This window comes from Myotis brandtii, unplaced genomic scaffold, assembly GCF_000412655.1.
Source record: "Myotis brandtii unplaced genomic scaffold, ASM41265v1 scaffold956, whole genome shotgun sequence".
NCBI classification, from domain to species: domain Eukaryota; kingdom Metazoa; phylum Chordata; class Mammalia; order Chiroptera; family Vespertilionidae; genus Myotis; species Myotis brandtii.
In genome coordinates, this window is record NW_005371949.1 from 441,992 (window position 1) to 462,873 (window position 20,882).

General features: G+C 36.9%; 1 protein-coding gene across 2 annotated transcripts in view; it reads right to left on the reverse strand.

The window, feature by feature from the left end:
• EXOC4 (exocyst complex component 4) overlaps window positions 1-20,882 on the reverse strand; it is a 653,645-nt gene that overhangs the window by 401,497 nt on the left and 231,266 nt on the right. The window contains exon 4 of one of the 2 annotated variants that reach the window (XM_014533235.1): window positions 14,256-14,352. In XM_014533235.1, coding sequence (XP_014388721.1) covers window positions 14,256-14,352 — 97 coding nt within the window. The remainder of the gene's footprint in view (window positions 1-14,255; window positions 14,353-20,882) is intronic. The other variant, XM_014533234.1, reaches the window with a different exon arrangement.

A 20,882-nucleotide genomic window follows, 5' to 3' on the forward strand; every position in this document is an offset into this window, starting at 1 on the left:
AAGTAACAGCTACAACTACTGAATGAGTGTGACAATGTACAGTGAGCCGAAAGGGGTTAGGGGCAGACTGTGGAGAACTTGTGCTGAGTGAGAACAGAGAGAACAGAACTTAACAGGCCTGAAGTGGAATGAGAGGCCAGAGATGGCGGTGACAGGGAAGCAGAGAAGGGAAAGGTTGAAAGACAAAGCATAATCAGCCCTGTAAAAGGCTGACAAAATCGGGAGAGATAAGACTGAAAAATACCCTTGAGACTTGACAATTAGGTATTACAGGTCAATAGAGTGCAAAGTAAACTTTGGGGAAAAGGAGGGAAATGAAGAGCACAGATTGAACAGTTGAGTAGGGAGAAAAGAGGCTTTTCAGTGAAGGGTGAAGGGGGTGATATGCAGAAAGAGGTTTTATGAAAGGAGAGAGGTCAAGTTGAGCATATATTTTGATAGATCTCAGGGAAAGAGCCATTAGAAAGATAAAGACAGAAGACATCGGAGAAATTAGGTCTAAAAAACAAAAAAGAAACAAACAAACAACAACAACAAAAACAATATCCCAGAGGAGATGAAGAGAAATGGAATAAAAATTAGGGGAGGAACAGCTCCCAGGAAAGGAAGGGACACAGAAAGAACTGTGCCTCTGCAACAATAAAATTTAAGGGTAAAGAAGGAAAACTGAGGCAATTCAGCACTGGAGATAATGGACTTCCTTGTAATGGATTTTCTTTGATTCTCAGATTACCGGGACAACCTAATTAGGAACAAGTCTCCACAAAGGCAGGGCAATGCCTGGCTCACAGTACCCACTGGATAAATATTTGTTTGGGGGAGAAGGGGATTGAAAGATAATGAACAGAAAAATATGACTACATGGAAGAATTTCCCCCCAAATTCCCTTTACTTTAAGTACAGTCAAGTCCTGTTGAATGTAAGTTGCAGTGTGAAAAATCAATACGTCAATCAAAACCCCCAAAAAAGTCATGAATCAAGGCTTAAGAAGCAGAGGGACTCCCACATTTCAGAGATGGATGTGGTTCCTTTTTATTCCTCAGTGAGACCCTCTTTTCAATTTTCCTGAAAGCTTCAAAATAAGAAAGGACTGCAGATCCATTCGGGCACCTCTCTGAGCACCGATGCACCTCTATCAAACCTGCTCAGAATTTCTCATTCCATTTTAAAGAATGGATTTGGGAGCCTCTTTTCATACAATGTTCTTTTCTATTCTTATTTCCAACTTACATGTAAAAAAAATAAAATATGCAAAGAGATACTGATGGCTTTGCTGATGCTGCTGCCCTGAGCGCACCGGGCAGAGGGAGAGAATGGCCTGCCCGGGAGGGCACTGCTGCCCAGGGATCCAGCAGCCACCAGGAAGGTGCAGGTGGATTAAAACCCAAAAAGCAAAGTGGCAACGAGAAATGTGACTGCACAGAATTATGTTCTGATAGTCAAGCAGCTAAAGTGAAGACAGTGAATAAATATAATTAACAATAGACTCAAGATAAAGAGTTAAAGACACATAGCTTTTAATATGTGAGAATTAAAAGCAAAATTCCAAAGACCTATTAAAATATTTAAGATTCATCAAGTTTGTGTTGTGCTTTTACAATGAGCCCACCCACTTACTGATGATTCCTTTGCTCATTTACTCCAAACATCTTCACTGACTGCCCATTATGCACCACAGCCTTGCGATTCACAGCCAGTCTCACTGCAGTGATGTGAGGGCCTCCCCATCAGCCCATGCCTGCTCATTGTTCCCTGCAATAGTCTTACATCCAATGGACTCCTGATAAATCCCTCATGTCACACTTCTCCCTCCTTCTTGACTGAATTTTATTGTTTCTAAACACAAGCTTGCATACTGAGGTTTGCCTAAGAATGTTGCTTTAAAGTTGCAAACAATCTTTCTTTGAAAAGTATGGTACTTAATTCTGAGGTAATAGTTTTACTTTTTCTGGTGTTGAAATTCCTTCTCTTGAATAAAACCGGCAACCTGTGTTAGTTGCCAGTTATTTTTTCATTGATTGATTCATAATCCCTAAGTCTGGGAAATTCAGACTCAACTACCTTTAGCTCGCCTGACTTTTACTTCCAATGCTATAGAACACGGTCTATATTTATCATGTGGACAAACTGGTCCTGGGCACCCTGGTGCATCACCTGGCCGGAACAAGCCCCAGGCCTCCACGATCTCTTACTTGCCTAAGAGGCTCTTTAGCCCCACAAGACAGGAAATAAAAAATTTTCTTGAGAAGTTGTTTTGAAGAAGTTTCAATTTTAAGCAGTTTTAGGACCATAGATCCTAAAAAATTCTCATTTATTCAAAAATAATAATTGACTATTGTTTTTATAACTATAAATTTCAGTGATATCTGATACAATGACTGACATAAAGAAACCAAGTACTGCTGCTACTCCCAATAACGTAAATGACTAACACAGACACAATGTCCTACGAAAGAAGCCAAACACCAAAGAGGACATATTGTATGATTCCATTCATATGAAGTCCCATCACAGGCAAAACCAGTCTCTCTACAATGAGAGAAATCAGAAGAATAGTTACTTCCTAGAAAAGGGTATTGACTGTCAATATGAGGAAGGTTTCGGGGGCCCTGAAAATGACCTATATTAATGTTCCATATTTTGATCTGGGTTATGGTTACACTTGTGTAAAAATTCATAAATTATTAATTGTATATCAGCATTTGTACATGTTATATCACAATAAAAATGAAAAGAAACAGAATAGCCTGTAAAATATTTACAGATTCTGAATTCACAGAATCTAATTATGATGCCTCCATATTCTTTCACTAAAAAGTGATTTCATAGAAACTTCTGGCATTTCACTTTGTTCTTCCTCCTATGCTCAAATACTTTCTCATCTACTTACAATGTGGTAGCTTCCAGTAATAGGCTGTAAAGAATGCTGAACTTAACAAAAGTAATTTGCAAATAATTCCTATTCTTCCACAAGTACTGAAGACTATTTGAGGACATCAAAAACTCCAATATCTGTTTCATTTGCAAAAGAACAGACCCAGCATTTCCAAGTTAAAAACCACTATTCTTACAAAAAATCTGAAATTAAGGTAATTAAAAACTAAATCATCTTTTATGATACTTCCACCTCTATTCTTTATATCTGTCTGTTTTTGCTTATCTTGCATGAATCAAAGAACTTGCCTTTTTCTTATTGAATAACAAAATCTCAAAAAATAGTCTTGCTTAGTTTGAGGTTTATTTTTGTTTGTTCATTTGTTTTTGAGTATAAAAGCAAAATAAAAAGGGTTTCTTGACCATGAAATGGAAAACATTTCCCTTGTGGTATGACATATAAAAAAACACTGTAGGCAACATTAATGATTCAATGCTCAAATGACCATTACTGAAAGTAAAAAAAAAAAAAGCTTAAAATGACCAAGGACGAGCCCTTGGTATTATGCAGAAGCCCCTGGAAGAAAGTATGCAAAGCACAAATAAGAAGACAAAATGAATAGGGGTGAGAGTGTCTTTTCTGAGGGGCAAGGGGAACAGTAAAATAATTTTGCAAATTATACAGAGAAACAAGGTATGGCCAACACCCGAAGGAATATAAGTTATTAAAAGTAGAGACCATGTTTTTCCTCTAGGTATTCCTATGATATTTTTGATACCAAATTACATTATCAATTCAGGTTTCAAAATCAGATGTAAATGGGCCTGTGGCTGAACATAAACACATTTCATTGAATGCTGAATAAGCATATTTTGGTTATTGCATCCAAGGCAAATGCAGGTTCAGAATGCATAAAAAGCAGCACACAAATTATGTACACATTTTGCACTGAAAAGACTCTTCTCTGTATTTTATATGTAGGCTTCCAACAATGTTCATTAATAATTATAAAATTTAACAGATAATAAGAAAACCTACATCCAAAATGTCTACTTAAACAAGGTAAAAAGCATAGCAGCAGTCACGATGATTATAGGTTTATTTGGAAACACAGTTTTAGTTTCATATTAACTTTTACAGCAGAAGAAAGCCAGTCTTCATGTTGCCTTAAGAGTCACTGACTTAAACTCATCATGAACCAGTTACTGGCACAGGAAAAAAAAACACACAGAAAAATATATAAATAGGAGCAGAGAAGGAAAAACAAAAGAGGACAGAAGGAAAGCCTGGAACAACTGCTCTTGATACAGCCAAGACACAAGTTTCCCTCTTACCCTTGTGTTGGGACACAGAAAGTCAAAGCTGAAATAATGCAGAAGTCAGCTCTAACTCCTTGATCCTGCCAATGAGCGGCAGCATTAAACTGGTATGAAAAAGTAACCCAAATGCACAAGCAGTGAAAGAAACCTTTCTATCCAGAGCTCCGACTGCACAGTATATTAGAAAGACTTACAATCGTAGATTTAAAGAATGTAGACCTGACCACTCAGCATCTAGTTCGCTGCATCCCAAATTCACTTCTGTGTAAGCGTCTCCAGGGTACTGTCTTCTCAGGAAACTGTTTCTGTCTTTGAATTGCCTTGTTCATTAGAGAATTATCAATATGTAGAGTCACATTTCTTTAACATCCAACCAATGTTGGAGTTCTAATCCAGATTTATGCAACAACAAGATACTAAACTGCTTTATCTCTTGTGATAGACATTTATTTGAAAATAGAGATCAAATCTTCTGTTTTTCACTAACATTTTCAGTTCTTCCTACTGGTCCTCATAAGAAATGGCCTGTACTCTTCTTCTAACAAGACTGACATGTCTTACCTCTTTGACATTGTTGTTGAGATGTGCTTTGATATGTGTGCTGATTGGCTCTCCATTTTGCTCAGTAATTTTAAAAAAAATGCCAGGTAGTTGCAATCAGAATTCAGCCATATAGCACACATCATATGGAAGTAAAAGAAAGGTCTAAAAAAATTATAATCTCTAAAGGTTAGTTTGAAGATTAAATGCATTTAACATCTGTAAATAAATTCCAAAGCAGTTATTCAAATGAGGGATTTGAAATATAAATATTCCACCATTCAAGTGCTTCATAGGCCTTTACCGGTCAGACAGTCTGAAAACAGCAATGTTTTTCATAATTCTGAGGACAGGACAAAAACCGCTGTGTTTCATAAAAATGCAACAGGGAAGCCACGTTTCCACTCATGCATGAATAATGTATGATCTACAATGTTATTTGCTAGACTATCTAATCACCAGCATCTTTCAAAATGTCCAGCTTAGCTTTAGCTCATTAAGGACAAACATGTATCTGTATAAAAATATACCTGCGAACACTCGGAATAATATTCCTCCAAACACCAATGCACACATCACAGTGACATGTGGGGATACATTTTGTGCATTTCTCAAAGATAAAAATATCGGGAAAAGAAATACAAAGTAGTTATTCAGCTTGTGACATTCATGCTTACTCTAAGTAATCAAACTTAAATCCCTCTTTCAAAACAAACCACACACACACACACACACACACAAACAAACACACAAACCCACATACATATACACATACATTCAAAAACTGACCCAGGAGCTATCGCACACTTTTTAAATAAAAGTAAAAATCTAATGGAAACAGAACAGTGGCTAAATAAGAAAGCTTTTAAAGCAAGGTTTCTTCTATTAGAAAAGATTTTAGGAAGGGTGTCGCACTAATCATGAAAAAATGATAAGGCAAAAGTTACTTTATGCATCCATAAACTTTTAATGTAGTAGTAAGAGAAAGAAAAGGTGAAAAGTATTTAAAGTTCTAATAAGTAGCCTCATATTTAAAAAAATGTTTTTATAAATTTTTAGAGAGAGAGAAAAGGAGAGGGAGAGAGAGATAGAAACACCAATGAGAGAAGAACATCACCTATTGGCTGCCTCCTACAGCGCCCCTACCTAGGCATGTGCCCTGACTGGGAATAGAACTGGTGATCTCTTGGTTCCTGGGTCAACACTCAACCGCTAAGCCACAACAGCCAGGCAATGTGTTTAACTAGTCAAATGATAAAAGTCATAGTTTCGGATCAGTAGCATAAAAAAGTAAATTTCTAAATTCACCTTTATATTTCTGTATTTTATCCCATAAGGCACTTTCTAGTTATGACAGGGGTAAAAAGATCTGAAAAATATGTAATATCCCATTTTAGATATGAAAGAAAGAATGACCTATTTCAATATCATTACTAAAGTAAAAATAATTTTATATATTTTTGTTCATATCTAATGAAAACAACATTCACTGCAAATCAACAAATATTTTGCTAGCACTCTGATAAATTGCCTATTTACTTCTTTAAACAAATGTTAACTGTGTGCCCCATTTGTATAGGAGATGCATCTGAACCACTATCCTCCCTCCACTGTGGAAGTAATGTTAGGAAACAACTTGAGAAAGGACAGATCACACAAAGAGCCGAAATCCAGGATGTTACAGGAACGCAAATTTGGAATTTTGAAGACCTAAAATGGTGTTACCAAATTTACTCATTTATTAGCATGAGTTAGTGCCAGAAAAGTTAAAAAGACCTCTTGTGTTAGACCTGCTTTAGACCAATATACTAGTATATAGTTCATATGTAGTTAAAGAGTTTTCTATAAAAAAACTGTGGAAATTTGTTGGCAAAGCTTATTATAAACAAGCAAGCAAAACAGGCCTTCTGCAGAGCAGCCCATCAACCCATCCTACTGTTTACAAGCAAATAGTAGTATGCAGTTCAGTCACAACTATTCTTTGCAAACTCTCATATATCTGGGATGTCACACAGGATAAATAACTCCTTAATAATATCTTGACAGGCTAATGGCATTGTAACATTTGCTCCATATCTCTGGATAATACTTCAAAGTGGACTATATCAAAGACTTCTTTTCCATTTCAGTACACATCATTGTTAAGAGGGACAAAGGATTTTCACTATGTTAATTAGAGAAGTGCTATTAAAAACAGGGCTTCCTGCGTGTTCCAAAGCCAGCAAGATAAAGCCTGACAACCATTAAAGGAGGCTCTCTCTGGGTCTTCAGAGTCGCTGAAAGTTTCAGATCTAGTCCCCCAAATTTCTTACAATCTAAATATAATGCCATCCTTGTTTAAACAAAAAGGAGAAATTTTTGCCTGGACAACCCTGTGTACAAGCTCCCTGCTTATAGGCCCAGGCCTGCACCCCAGCACCACACACCCCCATTCACACCATCCTATTCACTCTTCCTTGAGAGTATTCATCTTCTTGCAATCAAATGTCATTTCTCAGAAAGGCCTTCCCAGCTCACCCTATATAAAATCGTGCCCCTAGCACCACCGCCAGTCATTACTAAATTCCAAATTTCTCTGTTGTTCTTCATAAACACTTCATAAACCTGATACTGTTTCCCACGTGCATTGGTTTACTTTTTGTTGTCTGACTTTTCTGCTAGACTAAATTGCATGCAGTCAGAGACTTGTCAGTTGCTAGATGGAAACACTTGGCACAAAGTAATTGCTCAATAAATTTTGTTAAATGCATGAGCCAATAAATTTTTATTATGCTTAATAATAACAATGAATTTTATATGTCTTTGATCTGCCAGTATTGTCAATATGTGGAATTATAAGTACAATAATGAATACAACAAAAATAAAAATATTAATCACAAGGCCATGGAGTTTGGAATATCATTTTTAGAAACATAACTATGTTACTGGCATAATCAATGCTAGAGCCTTTCATTCCTCAGGTTTGGTTTCAGCTACTTCCTGATCCCCCAACTTTAATTTCACAGCTATTCACAACCAGGCCATAAGAAACTTTGAAACAGTACCCCATACTATTGCTAACTGGCAGTTCCTGTATCTGTCAAGATTAACTTTTAGAAGTTACTCTTTATAAAGGCAAATATGAATTGATTATGTGGTTACAATTACTTGTTCTTACAGTCGATTGCCTTAAGAAAGGCGCACAGCCAGAGATACTGCCCATCACCAAAGCCCCAGTTGCAAAGAAAATTTCAAGTCATTAACTGACCTAAATGCCAGCCTACTCCTTAATGACCAATAAATATTTCATTTTTTGTTCTACCCAGGAAGACTTAATTGCTGTCTGATTTTAATGAAGTGTTGCTGATAATAGTGAAAAATGTTCAGTGTCTAGATATTCAATATTCAAGTTGTGTTCAACAGAGTAAGCCTCAGTGGCATTTTTACAACTTTAAATGGCACCGTCATCTACTATGTCTTCAGCCTTTTACCTCTGCCAAGTCACCCCAAGACTGCAAACATCTGTTCTTCAATTGTCTCATAGGAAACACACTTCATTTATGCAAAGTGCTCATTACCCTAAAGAGCCAAATGCCTTTTAAAAGCTAGTTGAAGCAATAAGCAAAAGAAAAAAATACACTGTCAGTTGAGCATTTAAATTTTAAAATGTTAAGCCTTTGGAGTCCCTAAATATTAGAAAAGCATTTCCCAATCACAGAATCACAAAACTCAAAAGGTAAAAAGAAAAATACAGACCAACCGACTCCTTTATTTTATATACATAAAAACTTAAGACTCACAGTGATCTGAAAAACATCAAAAATTTAACTATGATCATTCCTACCCTACTCCCAGCCCACTTTCAGTCGTCTATCCTCTCTACCATGCAATACAGAAAATGCCTTTCCATTGGAACAATGGTTCCAGTGCTAAAAGAGTGATTAAATAAACCATTTACTAAATTAATTTCCACAGTGTTCTAAATGCAAAACTTAATGTATATTCTCTGCAGCAGATAATTAAGGTTAAAAGAGATCATAAGGGTGGGACCCTGATCCAATAGGGTTTATGTACTTAGAAGAGGCCATGTGAGGACACAGTGAGAAGGCTTCCTTGAACTCATGTGTCCTTGGTCCTGACTTGTCCTAGCTCTAAAGACTTGGAATTTCTGCCTCTCAAGCAATGATAGGCGGCATCAAATCCCAGTCTGTCTTTGATGATTCCGCCTTTGAAACCAGAAGCCTATAAGAGATGGTGACAGCAACACAGAGCAACACAAACATGACTTTGCTTTCATTTGTAACTGTCCTCACTAATTTGCCTTATTGGCCCAGAATACATGCACAGATGGATAGATGGATAGATAAAAAGACAGAGCAAGCATTAGATTGTATTCTGAATACTTCAGTTAGATGCTACAAGAAGCTAGAATACATTTTGTTCTCAACCATTTTCTGCCATATGAAGAAATTGTACTAACAAATCTAAGACATGATATATTCTTTGTTTTCAGATTTTTAGAGAATAAAGATTAACAATAATAATAAATAAATGAAAACACAAAGGGAAAAAGAAATTCTCACCCCATCTCCCCCCAAACAGCAGCCACAAAGTTATTATATATTAGTTGTGATTAAAAAGTGTTACACTATGTTAAACTATGGTTGATACCTCAATAAAATGTACTTCATTTGGTGAAGGCTTAGTTATATTTAGATCATGGTTAATAATTACCATGATATAATTATTCAAAAATAATAATTTTTATTTTAACAATCTAAATTCATGTCAGACCTAGACAAAAGAAGAAAAATATGCCATTCAAATTTCAACATTAACATTTCTCCCTTTTGTTCTCCAAATTCAAGGCCTAGAAAATAAATTCCATTTATCAGAGTGAATCCATCATTCCTCGTGCATGTTTTATGAGAAAGCTATAAAAATAGCAAACTGGTCGGTGGGAAAAAGGCATCAGTTCTATCATTTCCAGGGTCTATATTTTGGTGCAAGTATTTCAGAATCTACCCGGTGTGGCCTGAAGTGTATTTATTTCAATATGGTTTTGTTTGTTTTTCATTTAGACCCACCAGGAGAAAAATTGATCAGATGACCCCTTATCTTATCATCCAAAGCTTAAAGGTTTAATTGCACACAATGCCCTTTTAGACCAAGACTGAAGCAAGGATACTACTATACTTCATCTTTCTAAAACTTCACACTCTCAGACAATTTTCTGGTTTATGAACCAAAAAGAGAAAACGGTATGGAAAAGCATTAAGTAAACAACTCACGGGAGGGGTCAGCAGGGTTAATGAGGAGTGAACAAATAGGAAGTCAGTATATCTGCCTCCAACAGCCTGTGCGTTTCCTGGTGATGGGCCGGCATTAATTGAGAAGAGTACAAGGATAAGTCTGCAAGGTTACCAGATCTGAGGAGCCTGTGCAATAAGTTTACGTGAGGACAGTATAAACGACTGCTGAGCATATATAAAACAGCATAATGGGAATCCACAGTGTGGTGTTCTCAGCAGGTGGTTCAGTTTTCTGTAGGGAAAACCTTCAGGCTGCAAAGAATGTACTGGCAGCTGAATAAAAATTATGAAAAGCAATTTTTAAATAAATAAAGTGTGGAAAAGCCACAGCCAAAGTTTCTGGAAGACAGAGTACAGTGTTGCGAGACACAGGAGAAGGGAAGGGAAGGAAAAATGAAGGCCCTGCAACACACGTAGGAGGGTTTCTTCCTTGCGGGTGAGAAGTATGTGAGAGCTCACTGAAAGAGTTGAGGAAAACAATGACATCATGTTTGAACAGTGCTGGCTTGTGATAAAAGTCAATTAGTGATGAGTTCCTTCTGAACTTATTTTTAATATGGAGTTATAAATAAAGACTCATTATTACCATCAATGAGAAAAAGAGTTTGGAAAATTGGGACGGAAAGAAAATTAGTCACTGCACAGCAGCAGAAACACATCTGGATGGGACTACTTGGGGACAGGATGTGATCACTCAATAACGTCAAGCTGTTTGCAGAGAGGCTGTCCCAGTTCACATAGTAGGTATACGAGATCCCACTGATCAACCTCCTCTCCAATAATTGGTGTTTTCGACTTCCTAACTTTTTGCCACCTCTGCAGCCAGGCAAGGATTCCATCTTATGTTTTTGTCTCCTCAGAACTTGGCATAGAATCAGAGTTCAAGAAATAATCAGTGAGTAAAAGTGAAGTGATGGAACCTACATTTGAACTTTGATAACTTGTTCTGGTTTTCTTTTTAAAATTTAATATTATGCTTTTTCCTAACTTTCCATTCTTCTACACTGCCTCTCCCACTATGTTACATCTTCTTTTAAGTCATAAGTTGCTAAATCACATTCACTTTAAACTAGCACGGAAAAAAAAGCAAAGAGCAAAAGGATGAAAAAGGTATCTAGACATATTTAAATAAGCCCATAAAAGTAAGAGTGACTATTTCTAAACAAGACCACAGATCTAACTTAGAGAAGGGAAAACACACATTGCAAGTATTCCATAAACATCTCATTTATTGACCATAAATAAGTGAATGACTACAGAAGAAATTGGAAATTTTCTAATGATAATAGTAAAAATAAAATATACTAGTATGATAATGCACACTGATTCTCATCATTACTGAAAGTAAACTTCCAAACTTTAGAAGAAATACTAAATCTAATAATCAGCAAGTGCTGAAGTATAAAAACTAAAAAAAAAAAAATTTTAAATACTAAAAGATCTTAGTCATTTGAAGTTCCATAAGCCCATCAAGAGTTATCAGCTACAACTCTATAATGGTTTGAGAAGATAGGCTGCACTTTGAATCAAAGGCTAATTTAAAGCCTATGATGATGACCTCCTTGGAGAAGAGTTGACTTACCTTACAAACCACATAATATTAAGAGTTACACAGAGAATGAATGAATGACAAACTATTGTAAATCATGCAACAAAACTTTCTCCAGTTCTAATCAATAATAAAATTCTGACCCTGACCCTTGTGGCTCAGTAGTAGAACACCTGCCTGCGCACCGAAGGGTCTTGGGTTCAATTGCTGATCAAGGGCACATACCTGGGTTGCAGGTCAGATCCCTGCCCCAGGTTGGGCACATGTGGTAGGAAACCAATTGATGTGTCTCAGATGATGTGTCTCTCCCCTCCTCCCCCCCTTTCTACTCTCGCTAAAGAATCATTGGGAAAATATCCTCACTCCTCAGGTGAGGATTGAAAAATAATAATAATAATAATAATAATAATAATAGCAGCTCATCAGAGCTCACCACATGCCACACTGGATTGCCTCAAACAATCCTTTGAGGTCAGCAATAATAATAATAATAATAATAATAATACAATTCTGAATGAAAGTAGAGACCAAACAAGTGAGTAAACCTAATAGGAGTATTCTCCAGCCTCAAAACAACTCTTTAGTAAAGCAGGCACAAATAACACTAAACAATAATAGTCAAGAACTGTAATGCGTTAAGTTCTACCAGTATTTTACCCGAATTGCATTTTATTAAGTGGGAAATGGTATGTTTTTCCATTCAACTAACTTCACATTGAAAGAGGAAAAAATGTTTATGAGGAAAAAAGCTCTAGAAAAGTGGCTATTAACAACACTGCCAAAAACTTCCACAGGGTCTGTTTCTTTTGTACTCAGGGACAAATGTAAGCACGAGGCTTCCATTTACCAAGCCATAAGGAGCTCTGCAGTCAATTATGGCGTTCAATCTAGGTTAGAAGATGCCTATACTGATTTAGGTAGTTTCCCATCTTCCTAACAATTAGCAACATTAACTAAGTAGAAATCAATTGTAATTGGAGAAGAGAGTGAGTACTAAATTAATTACCAAAGTCAGTCCATATATGAGAGAATTGTTACTTAATCTAGAAATTCTTTATGTTGTAATTTACCTATTTCATATGTATATAAAATCAAGTACATTTAGAGGAATAGTCTTAATTCTCTTAATTCAGTCATTATTAAATTACATAAATTTACTCAAATGTTTACTAAAACAATTTTTTAAAGATAAAAAACATTTCTTTTAAAATCTTTTCTTTTTTATTGTGCAAAAGTGAGGATTTTTATTGTTACTGTTGTTGAATTTATTTATTTGTGCTTTTTGCATTTAAACCTAATTGGGTAAAGTATTCCAGTACAATTTTAAAAAAACTGGTTAAAAGATGAGAATTAAGTGAATTCTAATGATATCAATTTAGTAATTCTTGGCTAATGAGATGGTAGGATAATTCCAGTAATAACTTACTTATGTTTTTAAAAAGTACATACAGTATTATCTCTGACCATTTCAGTAGCATTTGTTTAACCATTAATCCACATGCCTCAAGTATTATAGAAGTTACCTGAGAAAGTTAACATGATGATATGAGGTATCTAACTTTTAATGAACTCAAGGGTTTCTTACTCATTATATGAAAATACAGCAAAAATATGTACTGGTTATTACCAAGGAAAACATATAATTAATATTACATTAGATATTATATATATTAGATATTATATTAGTCCCAAAAGTTCTCTTTTTTTATTGTAGCCAAAACTCATAATTTACCATATTAACGTCTTTCAGGGATGCAGTACAGTAAGTGTTAACTATATGCACATTGTTTTAACAGATCCAGAACTTTTTCATCTTGCAAAACTGAAAATTTAGATCCATTGAACAAACCCCCTTCCCTCATCCCAAAAAGTACTCGTTTAATGGTACTTAGGGCTTAAAATTTTTTTTTAAATAGAACTATCATGGATTCTTATTTTCTTACATCATAATATCACAATAAATTGAGCACCCTAATAGTCACCATCAAGTTTTCCTTCAACATATAAAAATCATGTATTTGATTGATATAATGTCTTTAGTTTTATAAATCATATTTGTTCAGAGACCTGCCAATTCTCAAAGGAAATCTGAGTAATTAGTGCAAATTAGTGAGACAGATCACGGGTCTGCAATTTTTTGCTGTCAAGGGCCGGAGAGTAAGTATTTTAGGCTTTATGGGCCATATGGGTTCTGCTGCAAATATTCACTGCTGCAATTGTAGCACAAAAACAGCTATGGGCAATACATAAATGAATGAGCATGAAAACAATTTGGAATGACTTAGCCTAGTCTTCCACATTAAATAAACCATGAACCGTGTGTCAATAAAAATGTATTTACAAAAACATGTGGCAGTTAGACCTCTCCCATGGGCCCTAGTTTGCCATCCCTGAAATACATAAGGAGAGGAAGGAAAAGACGGGGGAAGGGAGAAGGGCAGGGACAGAGAGTAGGAGAGAAAGTCTAAAGTATTTATGAAGTATTACTCCTGAGAACAAATAGCTACTTAGTGGAGTTGACATTATTTATTCTATTGACCACTTTGATAGTGAGGCCCTAAGAAATGGAACAAGTTTTTTTTTTATGATGTTTCAATGCTGACTGACCTATTAGCATTCCATACATCTGCAACAATAATGAAAATATTGACCTTCAGTGACTACACAGGATTGGACTTACCTTAGTAGCGGGTGGAATATGACAGTAATATTTCTGGCTCCAGGTTTGCAGACAAATTTTGTTCCTCCACCTTCAATTAAATTGTCATCAGGACCACCTTTCAGAAAAAAAAAATAGAGATTTACTTTTTTAGAAATATTACAAAGAAATAAACAAGCATATCTAGATAAATGTTATGGGGGCATAAGAAGGACCATCTTTGAAAACAATTGCCTTCAATATCTACAAAACATTTTGGAATGACTTGGCCTAGTCTTCCACATTAAATAAACCATGAATGAGCATTTTCATGGAAGCACAGTGAGAATATAGAGTATATTTCAAGAAAAAGTGCAAAGGTATAGCTCTTGCTCTCTAACCACCAGTACCTATCTTGAACAGTAGAGCACAGACAACTTTCAAGGGAAGAGAACTGCCATACAAAGTTGTCCAGGGCTGTAAAGATCGGAGCAGAGACCCAAACGAACTTAACTGTGTGTATTTCATCAAATCTAAGATCCCACTGATTGTAAGATCTGCTATTATTTTACGTTAACAGTAAGGGAAAAAATGTCCTGCTAATTAAACTACAGAATGCTTCCTTATTACTTAGGATCTTTATTTTTTCTTACTGAAAAGCTCCTTTTAAAATAAGTGGATGTTTACCATAAGTCTCACATACACATGTAATAAAAAGATATAAGAAATATAAACTGGTGGAGATATTCCTAAAACTATGGAATACTCAGAGTTCAGCTCTTCTGAATGACTCCAAGTTGTCACTTTCCTTATTTTCTAAAGATTGTCATCAAGTGAGTTTCTTAAAGGAGTGTATCCAGCACTTTATTTCAAGCTGCTGATTGATATCCACTCTGCCAGGTTTAATATATCAATATGTTCTTGATAACATCAGGTCTAAAGAAAACGTCCCTGTACTAAGCAAGAATCATATTCTTTCCTCAAATGGTCCTTACGAGGTTCATTATCTGAAATACCAAGTCACAGTATGAGGAATAGTCACTCAACTCCTACACACTGAGGCAAAAACAAGTCATTATGATTGTCTTCGGCTGGACAGCCATTACGATGCCATTGATTACAGATATATCCTAATTTCAGAGAGTTTAGGATGTGAAAACAATGCATATTTTAGGATGTTGGGAGAAATGCTCTCCTTCCACCTCCAATGCTCATATTTCTTTCCATTAAAATGAAGCTTGATGAATGTAACCCCTGACCTCTCTCCATCTTTAACCCACTCCAGGGAAAGTGAACTAACTCCTCTGTTTAAATTGAGAAGAAAAGGCTGGGCATAGTTGCTTCAGCAACCCCCTTACTCCGGTTTAGAAACCGGATGCACATAGATAATAAGTGTGGTCTTGCTAAGTTGAGAAATAAAGGTTCTGCCCTGTCAGAGAAGGACGAGTGGTCCAGCACCTTCTGTGAGGGGGTGCGCAAATCAGTTTAATGTTGATGTTCATTTAGAACTCTCACTCGACTCTCTATCTGGCCTGTATCAATATAAAAGTAATGTTCATCTTTCACCTATCTTATGTTATTTCTTAAGAGTGTCAGGAATCTGACAGGAAAGATACATGCCACAAAATGGACTTCTCAAAACCTTCACAATCTGCAGTTACAATGTTTCCCTTCTTTTTCCTAAGTTAAACATTTTCTTTCTAATTATAGTTCTTTGCCTGATTCCAAACCCAGCTTAATCTCACCTGATTTATTATCTATCTCAACGGTCTCTGAGGCATCTTGGAAATAGACTGATAAAAACATGTGAAGCTTCAGAAATCCATAGCCCAGATCCTCAAGAGTTCCCAGGGGCACCAGAGTCTAGACAAATCCCACTTGGATTAGTTGTTTCCACCAACTAATCAGAGCAAGGTCTGTCTTAAGGAAAACAGAAAATATAATGGCATTTTCAGCGCGTAAGTCTAAAGCATGAGCTATTTTTTTCTCACTAGAAAGAAATCCATCTTATTGTACTATCTTTGCATCAGTGATATGACAGTTCTGCTGAGTTAAAGGAGAGCATCAAGACCAGCACAAACACTACTCTTTCATAAAAACCCTCCTCAGAGGTCCCCGGATAGTCACAGACAGAAAAAAAGGAGCAGTCAATATGCCTCTTTTATCAACACTTCCCCTTCTAAGATCATAAAATCTAGACACAATTGAGTCACCAAGGAAATGGGGTGGTTGTATAGAAGAAACCTGGTTATATTCTGCACTCCAGGGACAACATAAATAACTTACTATGGAATAAATGAATGCACACAAAAAATAATGCTTAAATCTACTAGATGTGAGCATATCTTTTTAAAGACTACATGATCTCCAAAGGCTTTTAAAAATTCTGATGTTCTGTGATTTTTGGTATTCAATAATTAAATACAGACCTGATTTACCCACCTCCAGTCATTTATTCTAAATCCCTGTTAGCTATAGACACAGGATTACTGAAAGCTTGGGCAGAAATATGAAGGGGAAAAAAAAAAAGGAGAGAGACTTGAAGCTGAAGAGCAATTCCACATACAAGAACTTCTTTGTTACTCCAGTCCTGCTACCAAGGGCCATCCACACTGTATTCTCTGTGATTTCCTCCTTACAGACCACAAGTTTTCACCTGGCTTACTAAATCACCAATAAACAACACTGGCCCAGGGGAAATATTCTTGAAAACAGAGCTTCACAACCAAAGGTAAAGGCTGTGGCCAAAGACCATTCAGCCTGTGACTCTCTGTGCTCTGAGATTTATCCTAGCCGGCAACCAGGCTCCAGTCCTTACACGCCTTCCGGTAATCAAGCAACCAAGGAGCTGCTGCTATGAACAGTCCTAGGGAGCACGTTGTCCAATCCTGAGAAGAGCACAGGATGGCCCAGAGCATCTCCTTCCCGCCATTCATTAAGCTACTAACATCTGGGCGAGCAACCAGGCTGGCCAGTCCTTACACGCCTTCCCGTAATCAAGCAACCAAGGAGCTGCTGCTACGAACAGTCCTAGGGAGCACGTTGTCCCATCCTGAGAAGAGCACAGGACGGCCCAGAGCATCTCCTTCCCGCCATTCATTAAGCTACAGTCTATCTGGGCTGGTGAGGCCAGGTGATAGGCACCAGAGAAAACGGTGAATGATGATGGATGGCTGGGGAGAAGGGAAACTGACAATAGCATTCCAAGGAGAAGATGTGTGCTGCAGAAAGGAGGGGCAGAAACGCCCCAACCACATTTCCTGTTTCTGACAATGAGGACAGGGTGTGACAGGCTCCCTCAGATGATTGGCAAGAGGCACCCAGGCCACCCAGTGACTATGGAGATGACAGCCTCTTAGAGTTCACAGTTAGTCCTTCATTTAGAACACATTTCCTTATAGATAATGAACTCCCAAACTCATTTATTCCTTGATTCTCCCAACTAGAATTTGATGGCATTTATAACATAGTCATTTTAGTAGAACAGAAATAAGAAACCAAAACCGCAAAAAAAAGGGAAACGCATGTTCTCACTGAGAGAACGATGGCACAGTGGGAAGAATCAAAAAGATCTGTGCCAGACCCCACATCAGCTACTTACTAGTATAAGTGTGATAAAATTATTTCAATCCTCTGAGCCTCAGCTTTTCTATTTATAAAATATAGATTGCAGTAAACTCTTTCAAAGACTTTGGTGATGTTTAAGTAAGATAATATACTCAAGGGCATTCAGGACAGTGTCTGACACCTAATGCATCTCAAATAAATGGTGGTCTAATTTCCCCTTGAGAATTACCAAGCAGTCAAGGACTTACTGATCAGAAACACACACACACACACACACACACACAGAAACACCATCACTGGAACATAAACTAAAATACAAAAACTCCAAATTCAAAAAAAATGTTATTCTTGCTACTGTAGGAAACATTATACAAGTCTATATACAAGCCTTTAATGAGACTAATTAAACTGTCTGCCTTATTTTGGGGGCAGTATTATTGTAGCGAAAAGCTTAGAAAACTGCAGAGAACACAGCACAATGGAATAAATTAGTCTTTATCCACTCTTGCACTTTAATTAAAAATAATCATTATTAAATGTATTGGTGTTCCAGTGGTGAATGCTTTGTGCCAAACACTGAGATGAGAACTAGAGAATGTGAGGTCCCGTCTGCTGAGCCGCAGAATCTCAATCTAACTTGGCCTTTCCATACAGAACCACTGTGAAGGGAAATGTTTTTGCAGCAAACACTTTGCTTCATAAATACTTTCTAAGGATTATAAACATGCATTCAGTACAATAAATATGGAATTGCTGATTGCATCAATAAATACGGACTTTAATTGGCCCTAAGAGCCAGCTGAATGGTCGAAGAATTCCCTGAATTCACAGCCCTCACCTTGCCAGAGGGGTTCTTCTAGATCAAGCTCTTTGGCAAATGCCCATTTTTAAAGCACAAATTATCATTATGATTTAATGCTGTTGCTGCTTCTACTAGCACTACCAACAAACTTGTAACAAGGGACTATATATGAGCTTGGGGTTTGGTACTCAATTAGGAAGAAAACGAAGGTAAAGTAATTTTCCTTACACTCAAATAACTCACAATCACAGTCAAGTCAAGCAATTTGGGATTGGTGAGGACATTCTATTGCTCATGAATAAGGTGCTTTTGGGGGGTGGGGGGCGGAAATCCAGGCAACAAGCCCCTTCAAGGAAAGGATCATCTTGACTCAACTCTCACCAAGTGTGTAATTATTTTTTTAGTATGTTTTTCTTGATTTCAGGGAGGAAGGGAGAGGGAGAGGGAGACAGAAACTTCAATGATGAGAGAGAATCATTGATTGGCTGCCTCCTGCATGCCCCCAAGTGAGGATTGAACCTGCAACCCTCGCATGTGTCCTGACCAGGAATTGAACCATGACCTGCTGGTTCATAGGTTGACACTCAACCACCGAGCCACCACGGTCAGGCACCAAATGTGTAATTATTAACAATAATGCTAATTTGTTAATGGATGAGAATAGTTTCTGGCATGTAATGAATACTCAGTAAGTATTTGTTGAATGACTATATAAATGAACAAATGAACAAAAAATGATAATGTCTCTTTTAGTCCAAGTGAATTCATAGTACAAAGCAATGAGGAACAAACAGCAGTTATGTTTTACATAAAGTATGTTCAGTAAGGAATCCAAGTTTCATAAAGTCCTGAAAAAGTGTATTGATTAAGACATTATTTGTAGAAAATTTCCCAAATAGAAACAAATGATTTATCTAAACCATTAGAAAAGTAAATGTCTTGCCTATATTTCATTGCCCAATTACATTTTATTCCTGGGTAGCCAGCTTTAATGTTGTACTGTAGATAACTAAGATGTGTCAAGTACTACACAGGATATGTAGAGAGAAGGTCAGGAAGGGGAAAGCAGATTCATTTATTACTCATCTACAAGGAAACTGCTACTGTGCTAGACATTTTACATAAAATGTCTCACTTACCCTTAAAAATACCCTTGTAATACCCTTACCTATCACAGAGATGAAGAAATGGAGGCTCATTGAGGGTGTTGGGAGCAAAGTATCTTGATCAAGGTCATACACATGGTATGTTCAGTATTCAAACAATTTCCCCCCAAATATGCATACTTAATGTCATTTTAGGTTCCCAAGAAACTCACAAGTAGAATAAAATGACATAGATGACGGGTGATACAGGAATATTCTAAAACTAGAGGCCCAATGCACAAAATTCATGCAAGGGGCTTGGCCCCCGCCACCTCTGCCTTGGCCCCTGCTGCCGCAGCTTCGTCTAGAAAGTCATCTGGAAGGACATCCAGTCTAATTAGCATATTATCCTTTTATTATTATAGATAGGGAGGAATAAACCCTGGTGTTATGGTGACTTTAACATAAAATGCATTTTCTATGGAATCAACACTAACTATAGCAGTTGGTTATGTAAATTCAGGCTTAATTAACTTAGTGGCATAGAGGCTTAAGGTGAGAGGTGATGAACTGAACTAATCTTTGAAAGGAGGGGGAGAAAAACTATTAAGGATTCCTTGACAATCCTTTTAGATTGCTAAGGGCACAGGTGAGATACAATAACTGAAATTTATAGCAATGCCATATAGCTGTAGGATATTCTAGAGCAGAAATAAGAGTGAAGAAGAAAGGACTTTGAGAGCCAGGGTTAAGGATTTACCACCTAGAAGGGGTGAAAACAAGGGATAAAAAGTGTTGAAGGTTCTAGTGAGAAAGAAATTAAAGTGATTAACCATAGATGGGTCAAAGCTTGGTGGTGAGAAAACAAATTAGGCTTGGAAAGGGTTTGAAGAAAATGATAGAAGCTGACACTTGGGGTCTCTATAAGATCAAAGAGTATTTATGGCTGGAATCAGAGGAGAGAAAATGTGAAGAAAATGGAAGGCTGCAGTTAGAGAGGGACATACCTTGAATTATAGCCTTCCTTGCCTTTCCCTATAGTTGCAACCACAGGTAGCCCTCCCCTGAATTAGAAATGGCATAGTGGCCAGAGGGCAGTAAGTTTGATGTTTCCTGCTTAAAGAATTTGGGAGTAGGGTAAGACTGAGGAAAGAAGAAGGAAGGAAGGGAGGGGAAGGAGGGAGGGGAGGGAGGAAAGGGAGGGAGGGGAGGGAG